Raw genomic sequence first — 25,700 nt, 5'->3', positions numbered from 1 at the left:
AGAACCCAACAGATCAGGCACTTGTTGGAGCCTTGAGTGCAGAGGAACGTTACAGAAAATTCCCAGTGACTCCTCCAGCTCCAAACCTATCATAATTTAATCTGTGTGACTGGAATTTCTCAATAGGCTGGAACTCCCTCAGGACCAAAATCTCATTGAAAAAGAAACCAAGGAGAATTTTTGGCATCTCTTCCCCAGCCTGGAAGATGAAATGCAAATATGTTATTGGCATCGAGCTCTCACAGCTTGATCCATCCACAGAGCTCCAATAGCCTGACATTAACTTCTCAAGGAAGAACATTTTGTTACTCATCCTCAGACAGTTTATGCTTAAAGGCAGAAAGACTAATTCTGTTTGGGGTTTGGGCAGTGAACCTTCCCCAATTACCAGCACAGTCAGGCACTGATCTGGTATTAGAGACAAAACATGGGGAGATGGAGATTGCTGAGTTCATTTTAAATATAAATTCCAGAGGCTGAACACTGCTGGCACACGGAAAAGCATCTCCAGCTTCTGCTGCTGCCCTGGCTTTTCAGACATGAAACGATTTGGTGCCACTCCTGTGCTTGCAGGTCGAAGAAGATGACCTGAGGTGCAGCTCGGAGTGCTGTCCCAGAGCTGGGGACACCCTCACGGCAAAGGCACAAAGAGGGGTGGAGAGCACAGGCTGCCAGGAAAAGCGGGGAATAAATGGATGCTGAGGTGAAGAGCTGTGCCCAGCCACCCGGCGTGAGAGGAGAAAACCATCCCCCTGCGCTCCCCGGCACGGCCACCTCCGTGGGACTCCAGCTACCAGCACTCGGCTGTTCCTTCTCCAGAGGCGGCTCCTCCACACCTCATTTCTCTCATTTGCCCTTAATTAGCGGCGGCCAGCCGCAGTTCTGGAGCGCGGATTCTCCCGGGGCAGGCGGGGCTGGGCTCCAGCTCCTTCCGCCGCTCCCGCGGACAGAGCCACGCCCGAGGGCTCCCGGATCCGCACGGAATCGGAACAGCAGGGGAAGGGGGGGATTGAGGCTGGATTTCCTTCCCTCACCCAGCACAGCCCGGTTCCCTTCCCTGACCCAGCCCGGTTTCCACATGCAAAGCAGGGATGAGCATCCCCCGTGCCCTGCCTGGCCCTGCCAGGGCTTCCAGCCCCGTGGCCACTTGAAGCAGCTCCTGACAGGTCTCTGCAAATCTAACGGGCAATTCCTGCAGCCGTGCTTTAATGGGGACTGGACTAAGAGAAAATCCTTGTTTGTGGTTGGAGTGAGTGCAGGACCTCCTCCCACCTCGTGCACACAACTCGTGTGTGCTCAGCAGCCCCAACAACCCACACAGGGACAAGGCAAAGCTGTGCCTGGCCATGCCATTGGCATCTTTGGGGTGAGGACAACTTGAGCCAGCTCAGTTCAGCTGAACTCAAACCTTCACGCCAAGCTCCAGGAGAAGAGCCCAGAATGTGACCTCGGCAGTGCTGGGGTTCCTGGGTCTGAGCTAAGCTGCACTGAAGTAGTTTCTCAAGTTGTCTCTCACCTGAGCTGTGTCCTCACACCCTCATTGGGAAGAGGAAAACACTGTTGGTACCTGAGCTAAATTCATGTAAAGCTCACAAACCCAAATCCAAGGAGTCTGAGGTGGAAAGGCTGGGAAATGAAGGTTTGATTTACCAAAGTACGTAAGAAAAGGGGCAGGGTGGTCAGAAATGTTGGCCTCCTGTTTTTCCAAAATGCCTCCACGCTGTCCTAGAAGGACCAGTTCCACTTTGCACCCTTCCCTTGATCCTCCCCTCAAAAAGTTCTCCATGGAGGCCCCTGATTCTGACCATGGCTTGTACCAAGTGTGCACTGGAGAGCAAACCAAGAGCTCCAACTCATTCCACAATACCCAACAACATTAACTCTAATTATTTAACTCAGAAATTCTCCTGGTGAACCACAAATCCTCTACAAAAGAGAGCTTCCCCCCTGAACCAGATGGAGACCTGAACCTCTACCTGGCCACACATCCTGGGCCAGGGCGGAGAGGATTAACAACAGCAGCTTCCAGAGGGAAAATGATGGGATCCTTCAGGCAGCACACGTGGACAGCCTTCCTGATGGCCTGTGCCAGACTAAGGCTGCTCTGTGCTCCCTACCACTGATCTGGAAAATGAAATTTTAAAGCTCTTTCCATCTTCTTAAGCCACAAGCCACCTCCATGCAACTTCTTACCCTGAGACATGGAGAGGAACCTCCCTTTGGGAAGGCCTCAAAGCAAATGAGGCTTGGTGGGAAGAACAGACTCAGCTCTGCAGGGTCCCAGGGAAGGCTAAAGACATCTTTGGGGCAGTATGACCCTAAATTTTCTCATTTTGTCCATAAAATGCAGGCTTAATGTTTCAAAAAGCTGCAGAGGGACAAAAGCTAAGACTAAAATCACTCCATAGCTCCCAACATGACTTTGGTCAGGGGCGTTCTCTGTGTCCCTGGTCAGCTGAGCCATCCCACTTCCCACCTGCCCCCTTCCAGCACGGAGAAGGTGCAGGGGAGCCTTGCCCCCTCCCAGAGCCGCGGGCAGCACTCACCATCCAGCTCCTCCACGGAGATGTTGGCCAGCTGCTCGCTGTCGCTGCCGGCCGAGAGCGAGCGGTTCAGGTAGTTGCCCTTGTACAACAAGCCAGCTGTCACATGGTGGAATGGCATCTTCTCCCTGCCACCAAAACGGGAGAAGAGAGGGTCATTGTTGTTATCTGCCTTTGTTTCATGGGAACGGAGCAAAGCCTGGCCTGGAGGAGGGGCTGGAGCAGCACCTCAGGCTGCAGGTGGGTGTCAGAGGGGTGGGCTGAGCTCGGAGCCGGGGTCTGAGGCAGGAGCTGAAGGAACAAACAGCAAAGCAGCTGCTGCCTCTGCGTGCTGGAGAGGAGTGAGGGGAGCCAGAGCAGCAGAGCCTTAGGAAAACAGGATTTCCAACGCTCAGCCTGCAGATTTCAGCCTTGTAATACAGAGAGCACCGGGCTCTGCACTGACCTGCAGGTAACAGGTTACAGCATCGGGGAGTGTTTGGCTTGGAGAGGACCTTAAAGCCCATCCTGAAGCACCCCTACATGGGTAGGGACACTTTTCACAGTCCCAGGCTGCTCCAAGCCCCATCCAGCCTGGCCTTGGGCACTGCCAGGATCCAGGGGCAGTCCCCAGCGCTGCCCAGCAGCACAACTTCCAAAGGCAGGGAAGGGTCTGGACACCCCTGAGACCCCACCTGGAGCATGCAGCCCCCTCGGAGGGTCCAGCCAACCACCCTGAGCAAGGTGTTTGTCACTGCAGGGCCCCAGCTCCAGACTCCACTGAGAGGAGAACATCCACATTGGAGCAGGGCCCCACAAAGAACATTCCCATCTCCCACGTGTGACAGCTGAGAAGAAATCCCTCTCCATGGGAGGCTGGAGCAGGGAGGTGTTTGCAAACCCTGCAGGTCCCAGCCCCAGGGAAGGGCAGGCACTGCCCAGACAGGAGTGGGAATTACTGTCAGCAACACTCACTCTGTGATTTAGGAGACACGAGGAGAAGGCGAGTTTGCCAAAGTCAATTGAAATATTAAGAGGAAGATTTGTCATGCCCAGGGCTGGATTCAATCAGCACAAGCTCATCCCGGGCCTATTGTGCTTTGGGCTGCACATTTCCAGCAGAAATAAATGAGCAGAGTCCCCAGAGCCACCCTGAGCTGGGACTCCCTGGGGCTGGAGGTGGCCAGGACAGGCTGGGAGTGCCTCTGAAAGCCACCAGTGCTCCCAGTGCACGGGGCAGAGCCCGCCCTCGGTGCTGGCAGGTTCTGTGCCTCAGGAGGAGGTGCCACCTCTGGAATGCTGCTCCAGCCAGCAGCACCAGGAGGATCTGGCTGTGCCTCAGCCAATAACCCAAATATACAGACAATGCAGATGGATTCATTTGGAACCAAAGCCTTCCTGCTCCCTGGGCTGGGAACAGCTTTGACAAGATCCCCCCAGGAGCAAACCAACCTGGAGACAGCAAGCACAGAGGGAGAGCCAGGAGGCTCCTCTTGCACTGCTCAGCACGCTCCAGGAATTTCTCTGGCAGTAATTATGTAAATAAATCCTAATCGTAATTTTAAGTATTTTTATTTGGGAGCCAGTTTGCTCCAGCAGCACATTAGAAACGTAAACAAGGGGTTCTGTTTCATTAACATATCTGTAATTTCCCAGCCCTTGCCAATTCATGGGTTTCACTCTGAGACGTTGCTCCCTTTGACACCTGCTCGGCGCTAAAATGGGAATTTTACCTGGCAACGGACACTCAGAGGCAATGCCAGCTCTGCTGCCACTGGACAGACACTTCCAGCCCTTTGCACCACCTTCATTTGTTTCCAGGCCCGCCACAAAGCATTCAGGCAGCGATCAATTCCTGTTTTCTCTGGAAAATCACCTCCTCAGGGTAAGCACAGAGCTGGAAGGGATCCACCAGGGTCATCGAGTCCAACTCTTGGACAGCCCCAAAATCACTAAAGCCATTACAGTGAATTTTCAAATCACTTGAAGTTTAAGTCTCCCCCTGGGCTGAGCTTGCAGTGCAGGCTCAGTGTTTGGTGACCCCATGGGGCTGAGCTCTGGCACCCCTTGCCCCAGCCCCTGGGTGAAGGAAACTCCAGCCCTGCACCCCCTGAGCTCAGCCACAGATGGAATAGCAGCAAACCATGGATTTAAAGCATTCCTGAAATCACTTTTGCAGCCTTGGCTTCTACAACCATTTAAAAAAATGACAATGCCTCTCCCCTGAGGGCTGAAGAGCTGAAAATCAGCTCCTACCTGGATCCTGTGGTGTGTTTTAGTGCTGGAGGAGAGCCATGATACCCTGGAGTGAGAAATCCTGGATTCAGTTCTGCTGCCCAGATATATTAGGTTTTTTAAAGCTGTAATATAATTCAGCAGAAACCCTGCAGAGCCTCTGGAATCCAGCACCTCTCAGCTCTAACACGGGATGCTCCAAATGAGCCCAGCTCCCGTTTGAGAGGCCCCCAGGGATGTGTGGCTGTGCCTCAGGAACACTCAGCACCCTCAGACAAGAACCTACAACCAAACCCAAGGCTCAAAGGGGGAGCAAACAGCGAAAAGGGGCCCAGGAGGGGCAGGAGGAGAGAGCTCCCAAGCACCGGGGTGGGAAAGCCCTTGAGGGTGGAACCCATAAAAGCTTCGTGGGAAAATGTAGGTGCCTGTCTGGGGTAAAAGGGCTGTCCTGGCACAGGCAGACTGGTCCAGGCTGGAATTCCCATCCCTGGACATGTTCAGGGCCAGGTTAGAGCAGCCTGGGACAGTGGGAGATGTCCCTGCCCATGGCAGGGGTGGCACTGGATGGGTCCTTCCCAGCCAGGCCATTCTGGGATTCTGGGACAGGCTCACTTTGAATGCGGCCCAAGTGTCCATGTCAGGAACACAGAAACCTCCTCCAGCTTCCCTGTGGCCGCTGCTCCCAGTGCCCAGCAAGCCCCTGGGACACTCAGACCAGTGGAGCATGCTGCTGGCTCCATCCCCGTGGTGATGCCTGGCACCCACCAGCAGCAGGGGCTGGGGCTGGGGCCAGGGCACTGACAGCGTTTTACCTCTCCAAATGTTTCATCTGAGCACTGTGCCCCCTCCTCGGGGTGGCACTGGGGCTCCTGCCCCTTCTCCAGAGCTGTCCAAGAGACCCTGAGCAGGGAGCTGGGCTGGGGCTTTGCTCGCCACCACTGACACCAGGCAACTTGCAAACAAACACAGTGTGGGGATTTGGGAGCAGTGGAATCCCCTTGAATAACATCATGAAAATACCATGAAACACTGACATTAAACCAGAAATCCCTCAAAGAACCCCTGACCAAGTTTGTGGAGATCTTCCCATGGCACCTCAATGTCTAAGGTCGGAATATTTAGCTGGGGCTGTGTGTTCTATCACCATCTGTCAGAGCTGGGGCAGTTCTCTGCTGTTCACTGGGCAGTTTTCTTTATCTCTCCCACAGCCAATCCTCCCTCCAGGAGATCTCTTCTGTTCATGGGCCACTGAGTGTCCCTGTATGGCTGAGAAAATTCCAGCATCCCATGGGGAGAGGCTCCACCCAGGGGAGCAGCCAAGCATTCCTACCTGGATCCAATCTGCCCTTGGAACAGCACAGCAGCCTTTGCCCACTGCATTCCCAGAGGAGCAGCTTTCTGCCCCACTGCATTCCCAGAGGGAGCCCAGGCCCATCCACAGCAGCCCTGGAGCTTCAGAGGAAAACTCCAGCCTTGTCCAGGATCCTGCTCCAGCAGAAGCACAGCTGGCACTGCAGGAGGGCTGAGCCCCCATGGAATGGCACTGCTGCCACAGCCTGACCCACAGCCTGCCAGGGCCTGCTCTCACTCTGGCATGGTTTGGGTTTGTTTTTTTTTTTTTGTACTACTGCATTTGTATTTTTAATTTTCCTAACAAAGAACTGCTATTCCTACTCCCATATCTTTGCCTGAGAGCCCCTTAATTTCAAAATTGTAATAATTCAGAGGGAGGGGGATTACATTTTCCATTTCAGGGGAGGCTCCTGCCTTCCTTAGCAGACACCTGTCTTTGCAAACTGCAACACTCAAAGAGCCCCTCACCAGCTCTGTGGACTGTCCCCACGGTCCCCTGGCAGTGCCTGACTTGGCAGGTTCCAGTCCCTGTGCCAGGCTCCAGCAGGTCCTACCCCCATCATGCCCTGCCAGCCTCGCCCCTGCCTCTCAGCACAACCTCATTTATGGAATTTAGATTTTCATAGGCAATATTCCATTAGATTAAAAAAAGCCATCTCCACATTGCTCACATGTCTGTGGCTCCTGTTCCTCACCAGCCCCTGTGCTGCTCTTCCCAAAAAGGCTCAGAGCCCACAAAACCCCACATGACCATTAAGCACGAGGTTCCAGGATCCATCTCTGAGATGGAACTGGGATCAATTTCTGTTGATCCTGGATCTCCCTGGGTGGCCACCACTTCAGAAGAGGTTCCTTGTTCCCTTCTCTCCCATGTGCAGCCCAAAGGATGCCTGGGAATCCATCGCGGGGAGTCCATCCTGGTTTTCCAGCCTCAGGCGTGGAACACACAACCTCCTTGGCACTGCCTGGGTGTCCCACCCAGCCCGAATGCTGTGTTTGCCTTCCCCATGGAGCTGGAATTCAGGGGCTGGATCCCAGGGGCTGGGAGCACCCTGGCAGCATCCCAAGCTAGATGTTGAGCCCTGTGGTTTAAAACAGACCAGGTAGAAATGAGGAAAAGTGGGATGAGGATAAAATGGAGATTTCCAGCTCTGCCACAGGCTGGACTGAGGGAGTCTGAGCTGGAAGAATGGGAAGCACCCCTCCATGGATGGCCAAGGACAGGAGTGGAGCACCAGCACAAGCTTTGTTCTCTTAGCCCTTTCTCAGGGCTGAAAGGAATCCAGGAATACATTGAAAATCCGGGGAGCAGTCAGAAAACTGGAACAGGAGCTGGGAATTTCCTGAGGTCACTTTTAAACCCTTTAAAAATTCATCAAATGAAGTGACAGTGTTAAAGATGCTTCTCCCTGGGCACAGCAATGTTTGAACATCTAAAGCAAAGAAGAGCAGGGACTTTGGAGGAAATGATCCTGTTTTCCCCAGGACTGAGGCACTGCCATGGTCCTCAGAGGGAGGCTGTGTGATCCAGCTGGATCCAAAGGACAGCAGAGCAAACAGAGCCCTGGTGTCACCTGGGAAACTCCTGGGATATCTGATCCTCCATTGAAACATAAACTTTAAGGGATTTAGAGATTTTAGAGGAGCTAAGATTTTAGTTAGAGATAAGCCTTACTAGAGTTAATTAAAATAAATGAGTAGGCCTTGATGAAGTTAAGAGTTAGTAGTTAACTAATAATTGATTACTTGCCAACACAATGTTTAGTTAGCTGGGTTTATAATGAAGAATATAGAAACTGACAAACAGCTTTTAGGAACATAAGACAATTGTGGGCCTTCTCTGTTCTGAAACCCATTGAAGACAGGGAATGGGAGTTCTACCAAGGTTCATTTCTCCTATTTGCATTGAAAAGGTAGAAAGGTCAGAATGAGGAAGACTTCATTTACTTCCTCATTTTGGGACCCCTCCCCATGAAAGGGACCACCGACCCATTTCAAGGAACAAACTACGCATGCTTAATAGCTTTGGGAATGATTAGCATACGAAGTGAGGAATGGGATGTACTAAATGATGAATATGTATTTGTATTTTGGGTATTCAATTCTTGTGTGGATAAAAGGACTCTGTAATCATTTGAAAGGTGCAGTGTGTATTTGGGAGCTATCCCACACGCTGCCCGGCGTCGCAATGAACATACACTGTCTAACTTTAAACTGTTAGAGAGTTTTTGTCCGTGTCAGTTGGATATTGGTGCTAGATCAATATCCATATTTCTTTAACAAATCACCGTGAGGCACCAGCCAGGGGACACCACCAGCCTCCCAAAGAGGCTCCATTGCTATTTCTGGTCCTTTTCCATGGTGCTGTCCACGCTTCCCTCTCTCTCTAAGGAGGCTGTGACAGCTGAGGGTCATGGTTAGGCCTAGCTTAACCTCTGGCATGGGAGAGGCTGAGCTGGACTAAATCCCCATGGTTGCTTTGAAGCCAGCCCAGTTCAGGGAAGACAAAATCTGTGTGCTGGGAAGAGTCACTTTGTCCCTTGTCACCTGCATTCCCTGCTGCTAACAATAGCTTTAAAGATTTTTTTTTCTTCTTTTTTTAATTTACTTTGTGCACAAACTTGGCACCTCGAGTGCAATCTGAGCCCGAGCTGCCCATGGCAGAGCCTGCAGGGCTCCAAGAGCTCCTCTTGGCTCGGGAGGATGCAGAGCTCAGCAAGGTGTGAAGGGGAAGCTGCAGATATCAACTGCCCAGCTCTGGTTAATCAGGCTCAGCTCAGGGGTGTGAAGAGAGCCAGGGCTGAGAGCAGGCTCAGGCTCGTTCTGTATTACAAACCAAGAGAAGTGGCCTTGGAAGGACCCTTGGCATGGGGAAAAATAAAGTCTGGTTCTTTCAAAAGAAGGCCCTAAAATAGATCCTAGATCCTCCCAGGGAGGCCAGTCCTGCAGGAAGTCTGTGATTGCTGATTGATCCCAGTCTTTATTGATCTCAGAGCCCAAACTCCAGGGAGGCACATTGGGATATTTATAAACGGGAGCAAGAGCAGAGGGCACTGCACAGGGCGCTGAACGTTCTGGGCAGGGTTGGGGAGCCAGAGTTGCTCAGGCTGGGCTGAGAGGGCAGTGAGCCCTAAAGCTCCCTCTGAGAGCTTTTCTGGGACACAGGAGGGCTCCCCCTTTCCTGGGTGGTTATCAGAGGTTAGACCCGGCTTTTCCACACATATTTTCAGCAAACGACTCCCGACAAATTGCACCTTTCACAAGGATTTATGGACTGCAAACACGAGATTTGAACCCACACACGTGAGATTCACTGAACATCTGCTGCTGGGGATCCAGGTAAAATCCAAACCCACCTCCAGGGACCGTTCCCAGTCCAGACCCATCACATCCCCATGTGCCCTCGGCACACCTTCATGCCATTTGGGCTCCATCTGATCATTTCTAAGCCTAAGAAAATGTTCCTCTAATTCAGGCAGGAAATGCCGACCTGGCACACCTGGCTTGGGATACCAACAACAAAGCACCTCATGGTGATCGCTGGGTAAAAAAGTCTTTACAAACAGATCATTCTCAGCATTCAAAGATGTAACTGGGAAGAAAAAAAAATCCTCTGCAAGGCAGAAAACAAGATCTGAGTGACAACCTCATGTAATGTACGGCACCTCAGGAGCCACAAACTTCCACCCTCAAGAGCTACAAAGCACTTGGAGCTTCAGAAGGTTTTGTGCTGGGTTTTTTTCCCACCTTCTGCAGTAAATTCGAAATCAAAAAGCAGAGGAAGGGCACTTGAAAAGACACCACATCTCAAAACAACTGCTGCTGCTTTGAATTCCGGCAGGGGAGAGCTGAGGGTGCCAGGTCAGGTATAAAATCCAGCATTTCTGTCTGGGAGCTCCCTGTGAGAGCACAGACAGAGAAATCAGTTTGTTATTTTTGAACCGTGGCCGTGGCTGGGGCTGATCCCCAGCTCGAAGTGCCGGGAGGAGAGGACTGCGAGGACCTGATAACTCCGTGTCTGTCCCCAGGGCAAGAGCAGCACTCCCAAGGGGATAAAGAGCCTTTCCACTGCAAACAGGCTTAAAGTGCCCCACTAAAGAACCAGCAGCGCTGACTCGCCAATGTTCTCCTCACCCAAGCTCCGCTCAGCTCCCAAACTCATCCTCGCCTTCTGCAGACAGAAATCCCCAGATTTTTGCTGCCCTCTTCCACTTTCTGTCACTGCTGCTGCCCCCGGTTGTGTTTAACCAAGATTAGTAAAAAAATTTCCATCTTCCAGGTTTGGAAAGCCTCTGGGTTGATGGTATAAAGTAAAAAAAAAGAAAGCCAGCAATGCAACAAAAATCTTTAATCTCTGCTCCCCTCTAATAATTCACCTGGAAACATGGAAAAAATCAGTTTGGGAATGAAAGTTTTATCCCTAGGGAGGCCCAGCCTCCCATTCCCTCCTGTGGGACAGAACACCTGGGACAGCCACGGTGTCCATCACACAGGGGTCCCCAAAACAAGCCTCTTTCAGGTGACAAGGATTTAGGAGAGGAAACCAAGGCTACAGGTTTCAAAGCAGGCTACAAAAACCTCTCAAATCTCCAGGCAGAAGGGAAGCTGAAGGAACCTGCACATTGGGAATTGAGGCAGACTTCTCTCCCTAAGTAAACTAAAGAAAGACTGTTCTAAAAATAGTAAACTAATTAAAAGTTTTATTTCTTTACATTAGGTTTTATTTCTTTACATTATCAATGAAAATTTCTTTATGTTATCAATAAAAAATTGTAAGAAGTGTTCTAAACACTTTGTTCTAATTCTTATTACTCTTTTATTACTCTTCCTTTTAGTTACTACTAATACATTTTTCTTTATACCCTTTTAAAGTTTTAAACCTACTTTACCTTTTCCCTAATCCTACCTACCAACAAAAAGTAAATACACTAGTAATAGTGATTAGCCAACACTAAACCCACCACACTCATTAGTACATCAACCAAAAAACCCTCAAAATTAGCAAAACCTCAAATTAACAAACCAAAACCACTACACATGGCAAAGCTGATCAGCCTCCGGAACAAACATCCCAGGAGGGACACAGGGACTGTTGTGTGACATGGGGGGACGTGTCCTGTGTGACCAGGGTGGACATGTCCTGTGTGACCAGGGGGGACACACCTGCCTGGCCAGGAGGGACATGTCCAGCCTGTCCCCAGGCCCTGGTGCCTTGCTGGAAGACGTTGGTGGAGGTAAAGGGTGAAAATCTGGGGCTGTTGATAGATTGTTTCCCACACTGGAGCCTCTGAGCTCCTTCTGGGCCCCAAAAGCCAGGGGGAGCCGCCCTGGAGGGAGGCTGCTGCAGCTGCTGGAGCTGCCAGGTCCCACAGCATTCCAGACCACCTGCAGCCCCATTTCCCTGCCCAGCCCATCCTGCTTGTGCTGCAAGGGGAGCCAGGAGCACCCTGTGCCCACCAGGGATCCCTGCAGCATGGACAGGGGGCTCCTCCTGGCCCCCTGCCCAGAAATCAGCTTCTCCAGAAGTCAGGATGGATAAAGCCAGGTGGAGCAGGTTCACCTGAGCACCCAGGGCAGCTCAGGGGTGCCAGAGAGGCTTTGGGGCATCACCCACCCCTGCCCAGCCCCACAGTCCTGGCTGCTCACACACAAAAAGATCCCAATTCTCTTTCTCTGGAATACTCAGCTCTTTTTTTTTTTTTTTTTTTTTTTTTTTTTTTTTTTTTTTTTTTTTTTTTTTTTTTTTTTCCCTGAGTACAACACGAGATCACTCAGAATTAAATTATGGGAACAAGGTCCTTGTTGACAGCAAGAAAAAAAATATCCCAGAGCTTTGAGCTGAGGAGCACATCAAAGCAGGGAGGAAATGTCACCCCCACCCCCCATAACCCATCCCTAACACATTTCCCTGCTCTGTTGAACCCTTTTCTCCTCCGCTCACAGCTGCTGAGTGTTTGCTCATTGAGCCTGGCCGGAGGGGACTTTTCTGAGCTTCTGTTCATTCCCTCCAGTCCAGTTCCCTCCCCTGGCCAGGCATAAATCAGCCCTGGAGACACGAGCAGCAGCGATTCCTGGCACCCCCAGCACCCTGGTTCACAAAACAATACACAATGGGTTATTCAGAGCATACCCTGCGTCACACACCAGTAATTACAAACATGAAATCTATCAAATAATGACAATTAACAGTGGATCTGACAGAATAACACACTCCAAATAGCCTGGTGGTTGATTACATCTTATTAATGAAATGCCAAAACATTGAGGGCTCTTAGCAGGACAATTAATTGCTCCCAATAAATCTGACTTCTGCCAGACCTCGTCTTTAAAGGAGGCTTTGGGACATCTGGTGAGGGTTATTTTTTAAAGCAATGGCTGATGGTTCCTACAGAAAATTCCCTGGGAGCTGGGAGGACTGGAGCCACCAACACACAGAAGTTAGCAGAAGAGAATTAGAGATGAGGGCAACCCCAACAGTGGAATAATTTTATATAAACTGGGGTGGATTGTGGTGTAAGATTCCAACCAAGATCCACTCCCACCACTTCGCCTGCAAACATCCAGGGCCAGCAGCTTCCTTGGAAAAGTGTCCTCAGACACAATGGCCCAGATTTGAGGGGATCCAAAGAGGATCCCAGGCTGCTGGGAGAGGGTGAGCAGACCCAAAGGGAGACCTGTCCCAACCAGAGGTGTCCAGAGCCACCAGGCTGGCTGTCACTAATGCCAGGATGGGCTGTGGTGACAAAGGGTGCAGGGACTGTTGTGCCAATGGCTCCACTCCTGCAGACACTGGGAATGCCAGCTGCCTTGGACACATGGGACTTGCAGCACTGCTGCCAAAGGTGGTCTGTGTCTGTCTGTCCATCCATCCATCCATCCATCCATCCATCCATCCATCCATCCATTGTCCATCCATCATCCATCCATCCATCATCCCTCCATCCATCCATCATCCATCCATCCATCCATCATCCATCCATCCATCATCCCTCCATCCATCCATCATCCATCCCTCATCCATCCATCCATCATCCATCCATCATCCATCCATCCATCATCCATCCATCCATCCATCATCCATCCATCCATCATCCCTCCATCCATCCATCCATCATCCATCCATCATCCATCCATCCATCATCCCTCCATCCATCCATCATCCATCCATCCATCCATCCATCATCCATCCATCCATCCCTCCATCCATCCATCATGCATCCATCATCCATCCATCCATCCATCCATCCATCCATCCATCCATCCATCCATCCATCCCTCCATCCATCCATCCATCCATCCATCCATCATCCATCCCTCCATCCATCCATCCATCCATCCATCCATCCATCATCCATCCATCATCCATCCATCCATCATCCATCCATCCATCATCCATCCATCATCCATCCATCCATCCATCCATCCATCCCTCCATCCATCCATCCATCCATCCATCCATCCCTCCATCCATCCATCCATCCATCCATCCCTCCATCCATCCATCATGCATCCATCATCCATCCATCCATCCATCCATCCATCCCTCCATCCATCCATCCATCCATCCATCCATCCATCCATCCATCCATCATCATCCATCCATCATCCATCCATCCATCATCCATCCATCCATCATCCATCCATCCATCATCCATCCATCATCCATCCATCCATCCATCCATCCATCCATCCATCCATCCCTCCATCCATCCATCCATCCATCCATCCATCCATCCATCCATCATCCATCCATCCATCATCCATCCATCCAGCTGTTTAACCCCACCCCCTGCTTGTGGCAGTGATCCCAGTGACCCCACACACAGCAGTCACTGGGATTGGGCCTTTTCCAAGGGCCAAACCCCGGAACTGTGAGGCTGCAAAGCTCTGGGGCACTCCCTGGCTCCAGCCCATGCTGGAGCCCCTCACCATTCCTAATTCCCCGGACACCAGCTCCTACCAGGGAGAGCAGGGTCTGGCTGTGCTGCTTTCCCTGCAAGCTCCTGCTCCTTGGAAGATTCAGTAAAGCTGTTCCAGGAACCCCATGGATCATTTCCTGCTGGAGCACTGTTGAGCTCTTGGGGTGGCACAAATTACAGCATCCTTATTTTTATTTCAGCCTTTATTTGAAGGGAACATACAAGAGAAATCTGATGCTGGCTGGGCCTGAAACCCACAAGTACTCTGTAAACAAGCTCGATTCAGAGATTTCCGTGTTTCTTCCTGAAACGCCAGGAGAACCAGCAGCACTGGATAATTGAAAACAGTTACAGAGACTTAATTTTCTTGTTTTTTTCTGGGATTTGCTCTCAGGCTGGCTGTTCCCAACCTTAATACCTGGCAGGGTTGATCAACTCTTTGGAATCTCATTTGCATAAGGGTTGATGTGCTGAGGAGAAATCACTGCCCTGGAGAGGTCAGGGATATCCAGGGAGAAAAGGAGAGAGGCCATTTCTCCTTGAGTGCTGCTTTTAAAAGGGGTCAGAGCAGAGTCTCTGACCTGAATGAATAAATAGACCCCAAGGAACACTTTACTGTGACATCCTTGGGAGCCTCTGGACACGTCCTCAAACCCTTGGGGACATTTGCTAATTAGCAGCAGAAGCACGTGCAGGTATTCCAGCCCTGCCCATGGGACACTGCCCTTGGGGTCACAGCGTGCCTGGAGGCAGCAGCACTTGCAGCTCCCTGTGCTGGGACAGGCTGGGAGCACCAGCAGGGTTGGAGCACAGCAGGGCTCACCTGGGACGGGTTTTCCTCCTGTTTGCCCAAGGCTTGGCAGGAGGGGTCTCAAGCAGCTGAGCCCTGCACACCCTGAGGGGCAGAGAGCCCCGTTAGGCACCTGCAGCTCTTGAACTCCAGGAGCCTCTGCCCCCTGAGCCCTGTGGGAGCAGGCCCTGGGCAGGAACAGGGCACAGACCCCGGGAATGGGGGCTGGGATGGAGGAAGCCAAGCTGGATTTGTGCAGGAGCCAGCAGAGCCCTTCCCACCCCTGGCTCCTTGGGCTGCCTCACCTTCTGGTTTAACATTCCAGCAGCCAGGAGACAGAGAGCCCAGGGAGATGAGATGCACACAGATGTCCTCTCTGCTGTCACCTGTGCCAGCCACTCTGCAGGACACCCAGTGACCACAGGCAAACCCCACTGCCCGGGCCCTGTTCACATTTTAACCTTCCTGAGCATCCAAAGCCCTGCTGCAGGGAAGGACTTCGGGCAAAGGCACAGGAATACAGGAGGGTGAGGAAAAGGGATGGACCAGAGAGCCCCAAACCAGCTCCTCCACCAGGCATCACTCACTGCTGGGGTTCAGAGATGAACTCACTGGGCCTGTCACCCCACTGGGCAGTGTCCCCACCCCAGGGACAGCCACCAAACCTGCAGAGATGCCAGCATGACAGGGAGTACCAGGCACAGAACAACACAGACCCAGCTCCTCCAGCCAGGTGAAATGACTGGGTAATGCCTGGGAAAGGGAAGTCCAGGAAAGGTCCAGGTCCAAAAAGGAGCCTGGAAGCCTCAGCTAGGGCAGACCCAAGGGCAGGAGAGCAGATGTGAGACACAGACCTGAGGACACTGCAGGATTCAGTGCAGATGTCTGAGGGACAGACCTGAGGACAGGATTCAGTACAGATGTTGCAGGTTTGCTTTTCTCCTGCTGTAAAAATGCAAATGCAAGGATGCCCAGCACGCCTCCACAAGGTGATGTTAAGTTCAAGGAATGAGAGGGCACTTTTAGAACCACCCATTGGATTTCTTTACATCTTCCAGGTCCTGCCCATGGACTCCAGGTTCAACAGACTAAATTCAGACTGTGGCTTTTATTACCACTGCTTAATGTCTTTATTCTGAGAACCATTTTCACATGTTAGTGCTTTTATCGAAGGAGGCTGCAGTTAATTAAAAGCAGACCTACAAACCAGTTTGTTTCTATTGCCCTCTTTTCATGATAGCCCAAGAACTATTGCATAATACCCAGGATTTGAGTTTCTGCCTCACACTTTTAACACTAACCACATTCACAGGTTAAAAACACAATTAAAGCCTCCCCAGCCTGGCAAAGCTCCTCCATATGATCAATTCCCAGTACATCATTAGCTGGGGACTGTATGAACTGAATAAAACTGACTTGGTCTTTTTACACAACATTAAAAAACCCTCTCAGTTCACCTCAGGAAGGCACCTGGCTACAATGAATGCTCTCAGACCCTTCTGACATTCCCAGCATTTTCTGAAAAGGCTCTGCCTGTTTGAATTTGCATCTCCTCATAGATTGCCTGCCATATTTCATCCCAAATCAATAAAAGCTCTATGAGCACAAATCTAAAATGATGGTGGAGGGTATTTCTAGTCCAAGGAGTTTCTCAATGCGCATTTTGCTCAGTTTACCACAACTTTGGAAGACAAAACATGCATGGCGCCATCATTGCATGGGTCAAGCCATGATTTTGCTTAGAAATTCGGACATTTCAAAAGAAATACGACGAGAAAGTTGCATTGCTTTGAACTTACAGGGGCAGCGCTGCGGGAGGCAGAGGGAGCCGCATGGGACCGGCCATTGAAAGGTGTCTGGGCTGGGGCAGGGAAGCCCGGACAAGCAGCCCCCAAAATGCTGTTTCTAAACCCGTCTATAGTTACAGAGCTGCCATGGATGGAAGGGATCGACTGCATCAGCAGAACCCTCCGGCACACCGTGATTGGACAGAACCTGCATGGAAATGGAGCCAGGGAGGGGGGACAAGGAGGCTCAGCCCCGTTCCCCGTACGGCTGAGGCCGGCAGGAAAGAGATTTGGGTTAAATTACCCTTTGTGCCTTTTGCTGTGTTTCGGTTTGGGGTTTTTTCTCCTTGCAAGCCAAGGTCTGCCCTGGGGCTCGATGGCAGAGAGCTGCTCCCGAAGCGCTTTTGTTCCCTGCTGAAATCCCTCTGTTCCCAGGACCAAACCCCTGCCCCACCGGGAACTTAAGGGAAGGCGCTGTGAGAACCAGGCGAGCTCTGCACACTCCCGAGGGATCGAGGAGCAAAACGCAGCTCCTGCAGGACAGACCCTCCCCAGGGGAGAGCCCTGCAGCCCTGACACCCCCTGGGAGCCTCACCCCGAGCAGGACCCGGCTGCGCTCCCTCACTCCCCGGTGGGATTCTGCCCCAGCCGTGCAGACCCCTCCGGGCAGAGCCTTTAGCCACAGGTGCAGTGCAGAGAGGATCTGGCTACAGGTCCAACACATCCTCGGAGCAAACAGCCGAGCATCCACCGAGACTCCCCAAAACTGAAAGGATGAAGCTTCCCCGTCAAACCCTTCCCGGGAACAGAGTCCCACACATGCATTCCGGGGGAAAGGGAGCGTGCAGAGACCCATGGGAAGCCAGCTGGAAAATTCCCTGCTAAAGACACGGCATCGGGAGCTCTTACCTGCTCGGATTTGTATTCCCAGCTAGCAGCACACCTACAGCCCCAGGCTCTCAGGGGGCATCGCGGGGGTGCGGATTGCTGCAGGTCATGGGTGTGTACAGCCAGAAGCAAAAAAAAAACGACCCAAAACAACCCCCCCAAAATCCCCCAAAAGCCACAACATGACCCGAATGAGATCCCTGCAACGGCTGTCTCGTTACAAGCAAGATGAGATGAAGGAGGGGTTTTTACTTGCTCTGAGGCATCATATGGAGCTTAATCACAGCAGTTACGTATTGGGTTCTTTTGGCCTTCAATCAAGTGTGTCATTTCGGTGGCAGCTGCCTACGTGATGCTAGCTAGCACCCTGGGCTCCGGTCCTGTGCCAGTGCTGGCCTTGTGCAGCTATTCTACAGCTCAACAACGGGCAAATTCCATTTCCCAGGCTGCGGGGATATCCTCCTGTAGCCCAGCGAGCCCTTGGAGGCACCCAGGATCACACACACCTCTCCTCCGGTACCCAGAACCCGGGGAGCCGCTCCCACCGCGGCGCCCGTCCCGCTCTCATCTCCCGGCGCAGCCCATCCGTATCCCGAAGACTTCCAAAGCCACCGGGAGGGGACACAGCTCGCCAGGCGCCCCGCGGACGAGCGCGGCACGGCGCTAAGGGGGAGGCAGCTGCTCCACGGAAAACAGCAAAACTTGGTGGGTGGGAAAGGTCTGGGGAGCTGCTGAGGAACCGCGGAACGGCTCGGCCAGGACCCGGCACAGCCCGGGGGCTCAGCCCGCCCCGCTGCAGCCCTGGGGCTGCTCGAGGGGGGAAGCAGGAGGCGAGCGCTGCAAATCAGGTGTTGAACCTGGTGACTGAATCAGCTTAAATCAGCCGGGGCCGGGCTCATCACGGCTCCGAGCACGCAGCGGGGGTCGGGCGCGACTCTGCTCGGGATCATTCTGGTTGCCGACAGCGGCATCAGGAGGTGTTCGGGGCCGAATTCCTCCGTCAAGTGCATTTGTTGTGTTTGACAGATTCATAAGGACCCATCCATTCAAACAGATGGCGGATGCTCCCTCTGCTCCGGGATCTGGGATCTCCACCCGTGTCCGACTCCTCGAGAGCAGGACACCGCATAGACACCGAGCTCTCATTACATCACCCGCTACGGACGAGCAGGGGGCCAGGAAACGAATAAACCAGGTTTTCTGGGCAGCCAAAGTGCTGTTGTGCCGCTCCATGGCAACTCCACAAACACGCGTGTGGAGCGCCCACAGGCGCACACCGCCGGCAAAGGGGCACGGCCGCGGATCCGGGTACCGAGGGGAGGGGATGAGCATCCCGAGCATCCCCCCCCCGCCCCCGCGCACCCCACGGCCTCCAGAGGTCCCCCCGCGGGGATCGCTCGGCTGCCGGCCCGTCTGAGCCGGCTGGCAGCGTTGGCTGAAGCCCCAACAGGTTCCCGGTGGAGCCGCGGTGCCCCCGAGCCGGGGAGGGGACGGCGCTGCCTTCGCGCAGCCGGCTCCCTCCGAGCCCTCCCCTCCGTCCCCGCCCGGCCGGGGGGCAGCCCGAGCTCCCCATCCTTCGCCACCTCCTCACTCACCTCTCCACCAGCCGGCTCCTCCGCCACAGGTTTGCTTGGCTCCACTGTCCCCCCCCGCCCCTCCAGATCGCTCCCAGACGAGTTATTCAGAGAAGGATGGAGGGAGGAGGCACACAGAGATCTGGGCGGTGGGGATGGCGGAGAGAGAGAAAAAAATAATATATATTTAAAAAAAAAAAAAAAAAGCGAAGGGATGAAATCAAATCAAAGAAGCGAAGAACTGGAGTGAAAGGAGGCGATGCTGGAGGAGGAGAGCGGCGCGGCGCGGCAGCCCCGGCTCAGCGCCCCATGGCCCCGCAGCCCCGAGCGCAGCCCGAGCCCCGCCGCGCCGCGCCGCGCTCCCCCGGCCCGGCCAGGGACCACCCTCCGCCGCCAGCCCTGCGGCGCGGCCCCCGCTAACCCCTTCCTCGCCGTGCCGCCCCTTCCTCCCCATCCTCCGGCCCAGCCGCGGGTGCTGCGCGCAGGGAGCGGCTCCGGCCCCGCCGGCCCAGCCCCGGGAAGGGCAGAGCCCCGACAGATGCAGCGCCGGGAGGGACCCGCTCCTGTGGGGCCGAGCCCCTCGGAAAGTCGCGTCTCCAGGTCTCCTTTTGGCAGGGAGCAGCGTTAAGCCGCCCGTTCCTTTTTTAGAAGCACAGAATAGTTGGTTGGAAAAGACCTCCAGGGTTCAAGTCCAGCCATTGCCCCGGCACTGCCAAGCCCATCCCTGACCCCTGTCCCCAAGTGCCACATCCTTCCCTCTAGGGACGTGGACTCCACCACCTCCCTGGGCAGCTCCTTGCAGTTCCTGACCACCCTCTCCATGGAGGAATTTCCCCAATATCCACTCAAACCTCCCCTGGCCCAGCCTGAGGCCGTTCCCTCTCCTCCTGTCCCTGTTCCCTGGGAGCAGAGCCCGACCCCCCCGGCTGTCCCCTCCTGTCAGGAGTTGTGCAGAGCCACAAGGTCCCCCCTGAGCCTCCTTTTCTCCAGGCTGAGCCCCTTTCCAGCTGCCTCAGCCACTCCTGGGGCTCCAGCCCCTCCCCAGCTCCGTTCCCTGCCCTGGACACACTCCAGCCCCTCAGGGTCTGTCTTGTGAGAGGCCCAAAATTGCCCCCAGGACTGGAGGTCCCCCAGCAGTGCCAACACAGGGGGCAATTGCTGCCCTCACTGCCCTGATCCTGCTGGCCACACCATTGCTGATATTGGCCGGAATAGCCTTGGACTTTTTGGCCAGCAGCAGTGGAGGAGAAGAATCCACACCTGCAGGTGTGTCCTGTGCTCTGTGTGCACAAACTGTGCTCCTCCCTGCAGCCAGGGCCCGGCCTGCCCGGCCCCACTGGCAGGGCCGCATCAGCAATCCAAGGGGCCTGCGTTTCTGCCCTGGGAAGGGGGAAGTGCCAGCAGGAGTGCCCTTCTCCCAGCCAAATCTCCCCCCTTTCCTGCTGCAGTCACCTTCAGCTGGTACCAGCACTCGCTGGAGCTCGCTTGGCTCCCCAGCTCCTGTTGGATGCTCCTGAGGCACACAGTCCTTGGATCACTGCCTGGCACCAGCACAGCCCCTGACCTCTGGGGACAGCTGGGCAAGGACACTTCCAGCAGGGGAAGTTTGACTGAAACCAATTTGGGCTGAAAACAAGCAGAGATGTTGTGCAGTGACAGCAGCTGACTGCAGGAGAGGCTCTGATGGGAGCCCAACACAGCTCAAACTGCCTCAACTGGATCTGGAAAACAGCCTGGAGAGACACCTGTCATCTCCAGCAACACTCCCACAGCCGTGTGCACATCAAACAAAGCCTGCAGAGTGTTGATTTTAGGGCTCAAAGGTGTTTAATTCACATCTTGTCTCCCTTGTACTTTTCTGATGTAAAATCCTTCCTGTATCCTTCCCTTCAGCCTCATGGGTCATCGTGTTCCCCACACTGGGATTTATTGGGATCAGAAGGAACATGATCTGCAGCTCAGGACCCGGGGGCAGAGGGATTTTGGGTCTCTTCTCCCTGTGCAGATAAACCCCATATAACCCCCATCTTCACCAATATTCAACTCATTTTGCTCCAGCTCAGCTGTCCTGCCCCAGGGGGGGATTTTTGCATCCCACTGCCCCTCTCTCACTGCCTGGACATTGCCTGCACGGAGATTCAGGGATTATAAACCATCAGGGCTGGGCTACATACCAGAGTTTTACCATTTTTATGAAGTCATTGGCATTCGGTGAGAAGACAATCCCTGCTCCAGGAGCAAGGCCCTCAGCACCAGCGGACGAAGGTGAGTGATGGCACCATCAGAATGAGATGCAGATGAATCTCATCCTTTTACTTTTCATTCCTATTTTTTTTCCCATTGATCCATGAGAAAACTTTCACCTGCAAGCTCCCTCATCTCCATCTGGGCTGCCTATGTGAGTAAATGGGGGCAAACATCCTCATTTGGGAGAGTTATTCCCTGCCTTTAGGTAATTTCCTTTCCTTCAGCTCTGGAAAGCATTAACCAAAAAGGTCCCAACCTTCATGGCTGAAAGCAGTAGCTGGAAAATCTATTAGGCCGAAATATTTATTATGAAAAATTCTGAAAGGACCGAGTCCTCCTTAATCCCCAAATGGATCCAGAATATCTCCAGATTGTGTCCACATCAATAGGAGCAGCCCATGGCTCTTTTCCCTTTTTTCTTTGTTACAGTACAGAGCTGATCACTCCAAACCCTCTGGTTTTCAGCTTCTCCTGGGGCTGGGGGGGAGCTGGGATGGAGCTCTCCAGAAGGATGGAGCTTCCTTGGGAATCAGCCCCGGGATGTTTGGAATACACTCCTGGAAATGATGGAGCAGAGTGGATAAAATCCTAACGTGACACAGCGAGTGATGGCAGCAGGGCAGGCTGTTGTCACTGCCTGGGGACACTGCGGGGCCGCCACTCCCACAAGGAGTGACCAGCACCTGCTGTAATTCCCCTCTGGGGGATGAATGAATGAACTGAGCTGTTCACTCCAGGCAGGCTCCTTCCGTGGGAGCTCGTGGGGAGCTGCTCAGCAAAGCCACCGGTGCAGGGCAGGGTCTTGGTTTGGGGTCCGGAGCCCCGTGAGGGGCGAGGGCAGCGTGGACTCAGCAGCAATAAATTGGGTGTCCAAGGGGAGGCAGAGCAAGCCAGGCTATGGCTCCGGGAGAGCTGCGTGGCTTTCAAAGATCCCTTTTAGCCAGATGTGAGGCCTGGAGGGCCAAACTTCGAGGTCCTTCAGAGAAGAAAGTCCTGATGGGATTAAAAAGCTTTGCTCCGTTAGGGATGACCCTCTGGAATGAAAAGCCCAGAGAATCAGGAAGGTCCTTGGAGGGGGGAGGTCTGCAATCCTTCCTTCCCCACAGTGCTCAGAGGGGGCTCTGCCCACTCCAATTTAGAATGTCCTGGGCAACACCCACTGTCCCCTCCCCGGGGAGGGCTCAGGAGCCTTTCCCAGCCTCATGGCTCTCGAGTGGGAGAGGTTTTCCAACCCCCAGCCCACATTTTCAGCATTGCTTAATTCCACCCCATTATTTCTGATGAAACACTTGGGGAAGGAGTACAATTGCTCCCTAGCCTGAATTTTCATATTTTAATGGTGCTTAATTATTCCAGGAGAAACTTTTATACTTCCTTTTCCTCCACCTCGTTTCTGCACTGGATGCTTTCTCCTGGAGTTTAATTAGCACATTTCAGAATGGAATATTGAGATTAAATCACTGCTGGGCGAGCTCTGCTCCAGGATTCATGATCCTTGTGCAGAGCTTTTATTGGAGCTGCCAGCTCAGGCTATGGATTTATGCATCCAAGGGTTCTTTGGGCTGGGAGCGAGCCAGTGGTGCCGCAGCAGGCGGGGGACACGGGCCAGGCTGCCAGCCTTGGTCCCCCGCTGCAGCCACAAAAAGGATGGACAAGGGTGCTGGGGGTGATGCGAGGGTGGTGAGGCCCTGGCACAGAGCACCTGGGGCTGTCTCAGCCCTGGCAGTGCCCAAGGCCAGGTTGGATGGGGCTTGGAGCACCCTGGGACAGTGGGAGGTGTCCCCATGGTAGGGGTGGCACTGGATCCCTTTCAAGTCCCTTCCATCCACCCTGGGATTCCTCCTGGGCAGAAGGGACACCCTGCAGGCCCCGAGGAGGGCACCCCACACCCCAGCAGCAGGGCTGGCACAACGGTACCCCAGCCCCAGCATCTGTGGGATCCATGGGCTCATTGCAGCCTCTCCCAGAGCCTGGGGCTGGCTACAAACATCAGATGTAGGCACAGCTTTGGCACCAGGCCAGCCCCTTTCCTGCTGCCTCAAATGCCAGCATTTTGATTCAAGCTCATCTGCAAATGCTAAAAAAGCTGCAGCTTTGCAACAGAGTCCACCCTGGTGGAGCTCATTGAACGGAGACCTCGAGGGAGGGGGAAGATCCCAAACCTTCCATTGTGTTATCTCACCCAGCTAAAGGCACAGACATGCAGTGACACCCACAGAGATCTTCTCCCAGCTGAGACTCCAAACACTTGTGGCTTCTTGGGGCCAGCAAACCCTCCGTGGATGGGAATTCTTGTTTACAGCCCTTGCAGGAAGGCTCCTCATCCTGGGAGCTCGTGGGGGGGGGGATTATCCCAAAAACTCCCAGCAATTCCCCCGTGGGAGAGAACAGCACCTCCTGTTTGTGCTGCTGGGCAGGCTGGCTTTTCTCTCGTCACTCAGAGCAGCTCTGGCACGGAGTGGAGCACAACTGGGTGAGGTTTCACCCTTCAGAGCCCACGGGACTCAGCTGAGGGCCTGCGAAGGGCAGAGCCCCAGCCCAGCCCCAAACCAGGGAGGAATTTCAGCAGCCAGAGCTGGGAGGGCTCTGTGGGGTTTGTTTTGCTCTTCGAAAGATAGCCCTGTAATTTAGTGACTCATCCATTCTCCAGCCTTTGTTGCTTTTCATTTTCAACATCTTTAAGCTGTTTGTGGAGAATGTGCTTATTTTTAGACTTCCCATCAGGGAGAGGCATCTGAGCTGGTTCTGAGGAAAGAGCTCCATTGAGGCTTTGGTGTCTGGGGTGTTAATGGGCGAATTTCCTGCTGGGGAGAGATATCCTTCCCTTCCCTTCCCTCGGGGCACTGGGATTGTCAGGCTGTGCCCTGGAGGGTCTCTCAGGGTGGCCAAGCTCTGAGCTCCTGGAGGGAGGAGGAGGATGGATACAAGGAAAACCAACAAATGTTTGGGTATCAGGAATAAATGGGAGCCTCAGGATCTCAAATAATCCTTATCACGCCTGCAAATCTCTGTCCATGGTCCAGAAATTCTCTGTCCTATGGCACAGGCTGGCAGCAGAAGGGCAAAGGGGTAGAGCAGCCCTCAGCCAAGAACAACCCCCCATTTCCTTCCACTGCAGCAAATCATGAGGAGTATTTCTGCTTAATTCAGTTTTTTTTTTAAGCAATGTTTTTATTTGAAAAAAATAAGTTAATTTTTTTCCCAGAAAATTGACAAAACAGAAGATGCTTTTTGAGTTAATGAATAGGTTTGGGGTTGAGTTGGTTTGTGAAGTCTGACACCTCCTCCTTTTGGTTTGCAGCTCCAAATTCTTGTGGGGAGCTTTAAAATGAAAGGAAATTTCAAAATGAAAATTGGCTCTGTAGCACTCTGAGCCAGGAAAAAAAAAAAGGAAAAAAAAAAACCCAATCCTGCCTGCTTCTTTTTTTTTTCTTTTTTTTTTTCTTTTTTTTTTCTTTTTTTTTTTTTTTTTTAATTTAATTAAGTCAATGGAGAACGGAAAGGCCTCAAATGAAAACCATGCTGGCCCCAAACGTCTCCAAGGCTCCAGATGTGAATTCCTGCACCTTCTGCTGGCGAGCACATCCTGGCTGTCCTCCAGCACTCGGGGCACAGCCCCTGCTCAGGAACGAGAGCAGAGACCCAGGGATGCCCCGGAAAAGGTCAGGAGGTGGCTCCAGTCCATCCCTGGAATATGGGATCATCCAGACCTGAGCTGAGCTCTCAGGGCACATCCTATGGACTCCGCCTTGCCCCACGGAGCTATTTGGGGTTTGCCATCCTGTGCCACGCCCTGTCCCCGTGTGTCCCTCGGTGCCCCAAACCAGGCTCAGCCTCAGCACAGCCCCAGAGGCAGCGCCGAGGACCTGCTCCCCCAGCCAGCCCCGGGCAGGGCTCCTTGGCCAGCTCCAGGGAGCCTTTCCAGGCCACGCGTGTGATTGCACTGAGAGCCCAGCGCTAATGGATGGCTGGAAGTGCTCCACGGCCCCTGGCTGTCCCCTGCCCGGTGTCACCGGCAGGGCAGGGCCCTTCTGCTCTGCATTCCCCAGCAGCAGCCCCGGAGCAGCTCTGGAGGCTCCTGGCCGTGTTTTACCTGCTAACACAGACACAGGACCCAAAGCTGCTCAGCCACAAGCCAGAGCTCTCTGCTCTGCTGTTTCCACCCCACGGCCTCGTGGTGGCACAAAGGACTTCCCTGGAGGAGCTGCCCCCACCTCCCCACCTCGTGTTCCCAAGGTACTGCACCTTCTCTTTCCATTTCCTTAAATCATGGAATCAGAAATCCCAGAATGGGTTGGGTGGGGTTGGGAGGGACCTTAAAGCCCACCCAGTGCCAGCCCTGCCATGGCAGGGACACCTCCCACTGTCCCAGGCTGCTCCAAGCC

At 53.4% G+C, this 25,700-nt stretch overlaps 1 protein-coding gene across 2 annotated transcripts in view; it reads right to left on the bottom strand.

Moving 5' to 3' along the window:
* Window positions 1–25,700, bottom strand: part of CALN1 (calneuron 1) — a 150,204-nt gene that overhangs the window by 104,040 nt on the left and 20,464 nt on the right. The window contains exons 1-2 of one of the 2 annotated variants that reach the window (XM_053961195.1): window positions 17,516–17,595; window positions 2,547–2,671 (exon numbers count right to left, since the gene is read on the bottom strand). In XM_053961195.1, coding sequence (XP_053817170.1) covers window positions 2,547–2,664 — 118 coding nt within the window. In that variant the 5' untranslated portion in view covers window positions 2,665–2,671; window positions 17,516–17,595. Of the gene's footprint in view, window positions 1–2,546; window positions 2,672–17,515; window positions 17,596–25,700 lie in introns of those variants that run through there. The other variant, XM_053961194.1, reaches the window with a different exon arrangement.

The sequence above is a fragment of the Vidua chalybeata genome, chromosome 20 (assembly GCF_026979565.1).
Source record: "Vidua chalybeata isolate OUT-0048 chromosome 20, bVidCha1 merged haplotype, whole genome shotgun sequence".
Lineage (NCBI taxonomy): Eukaryota > Metazoa > Chordata > Aves > Passeriformes > Viduidae > Vidua > Vidua chalybeata.
Note: the sequence above shows the minus strand (reverse complement) of the source record. Positions and strands in the feature narration are given on the sequence as shown.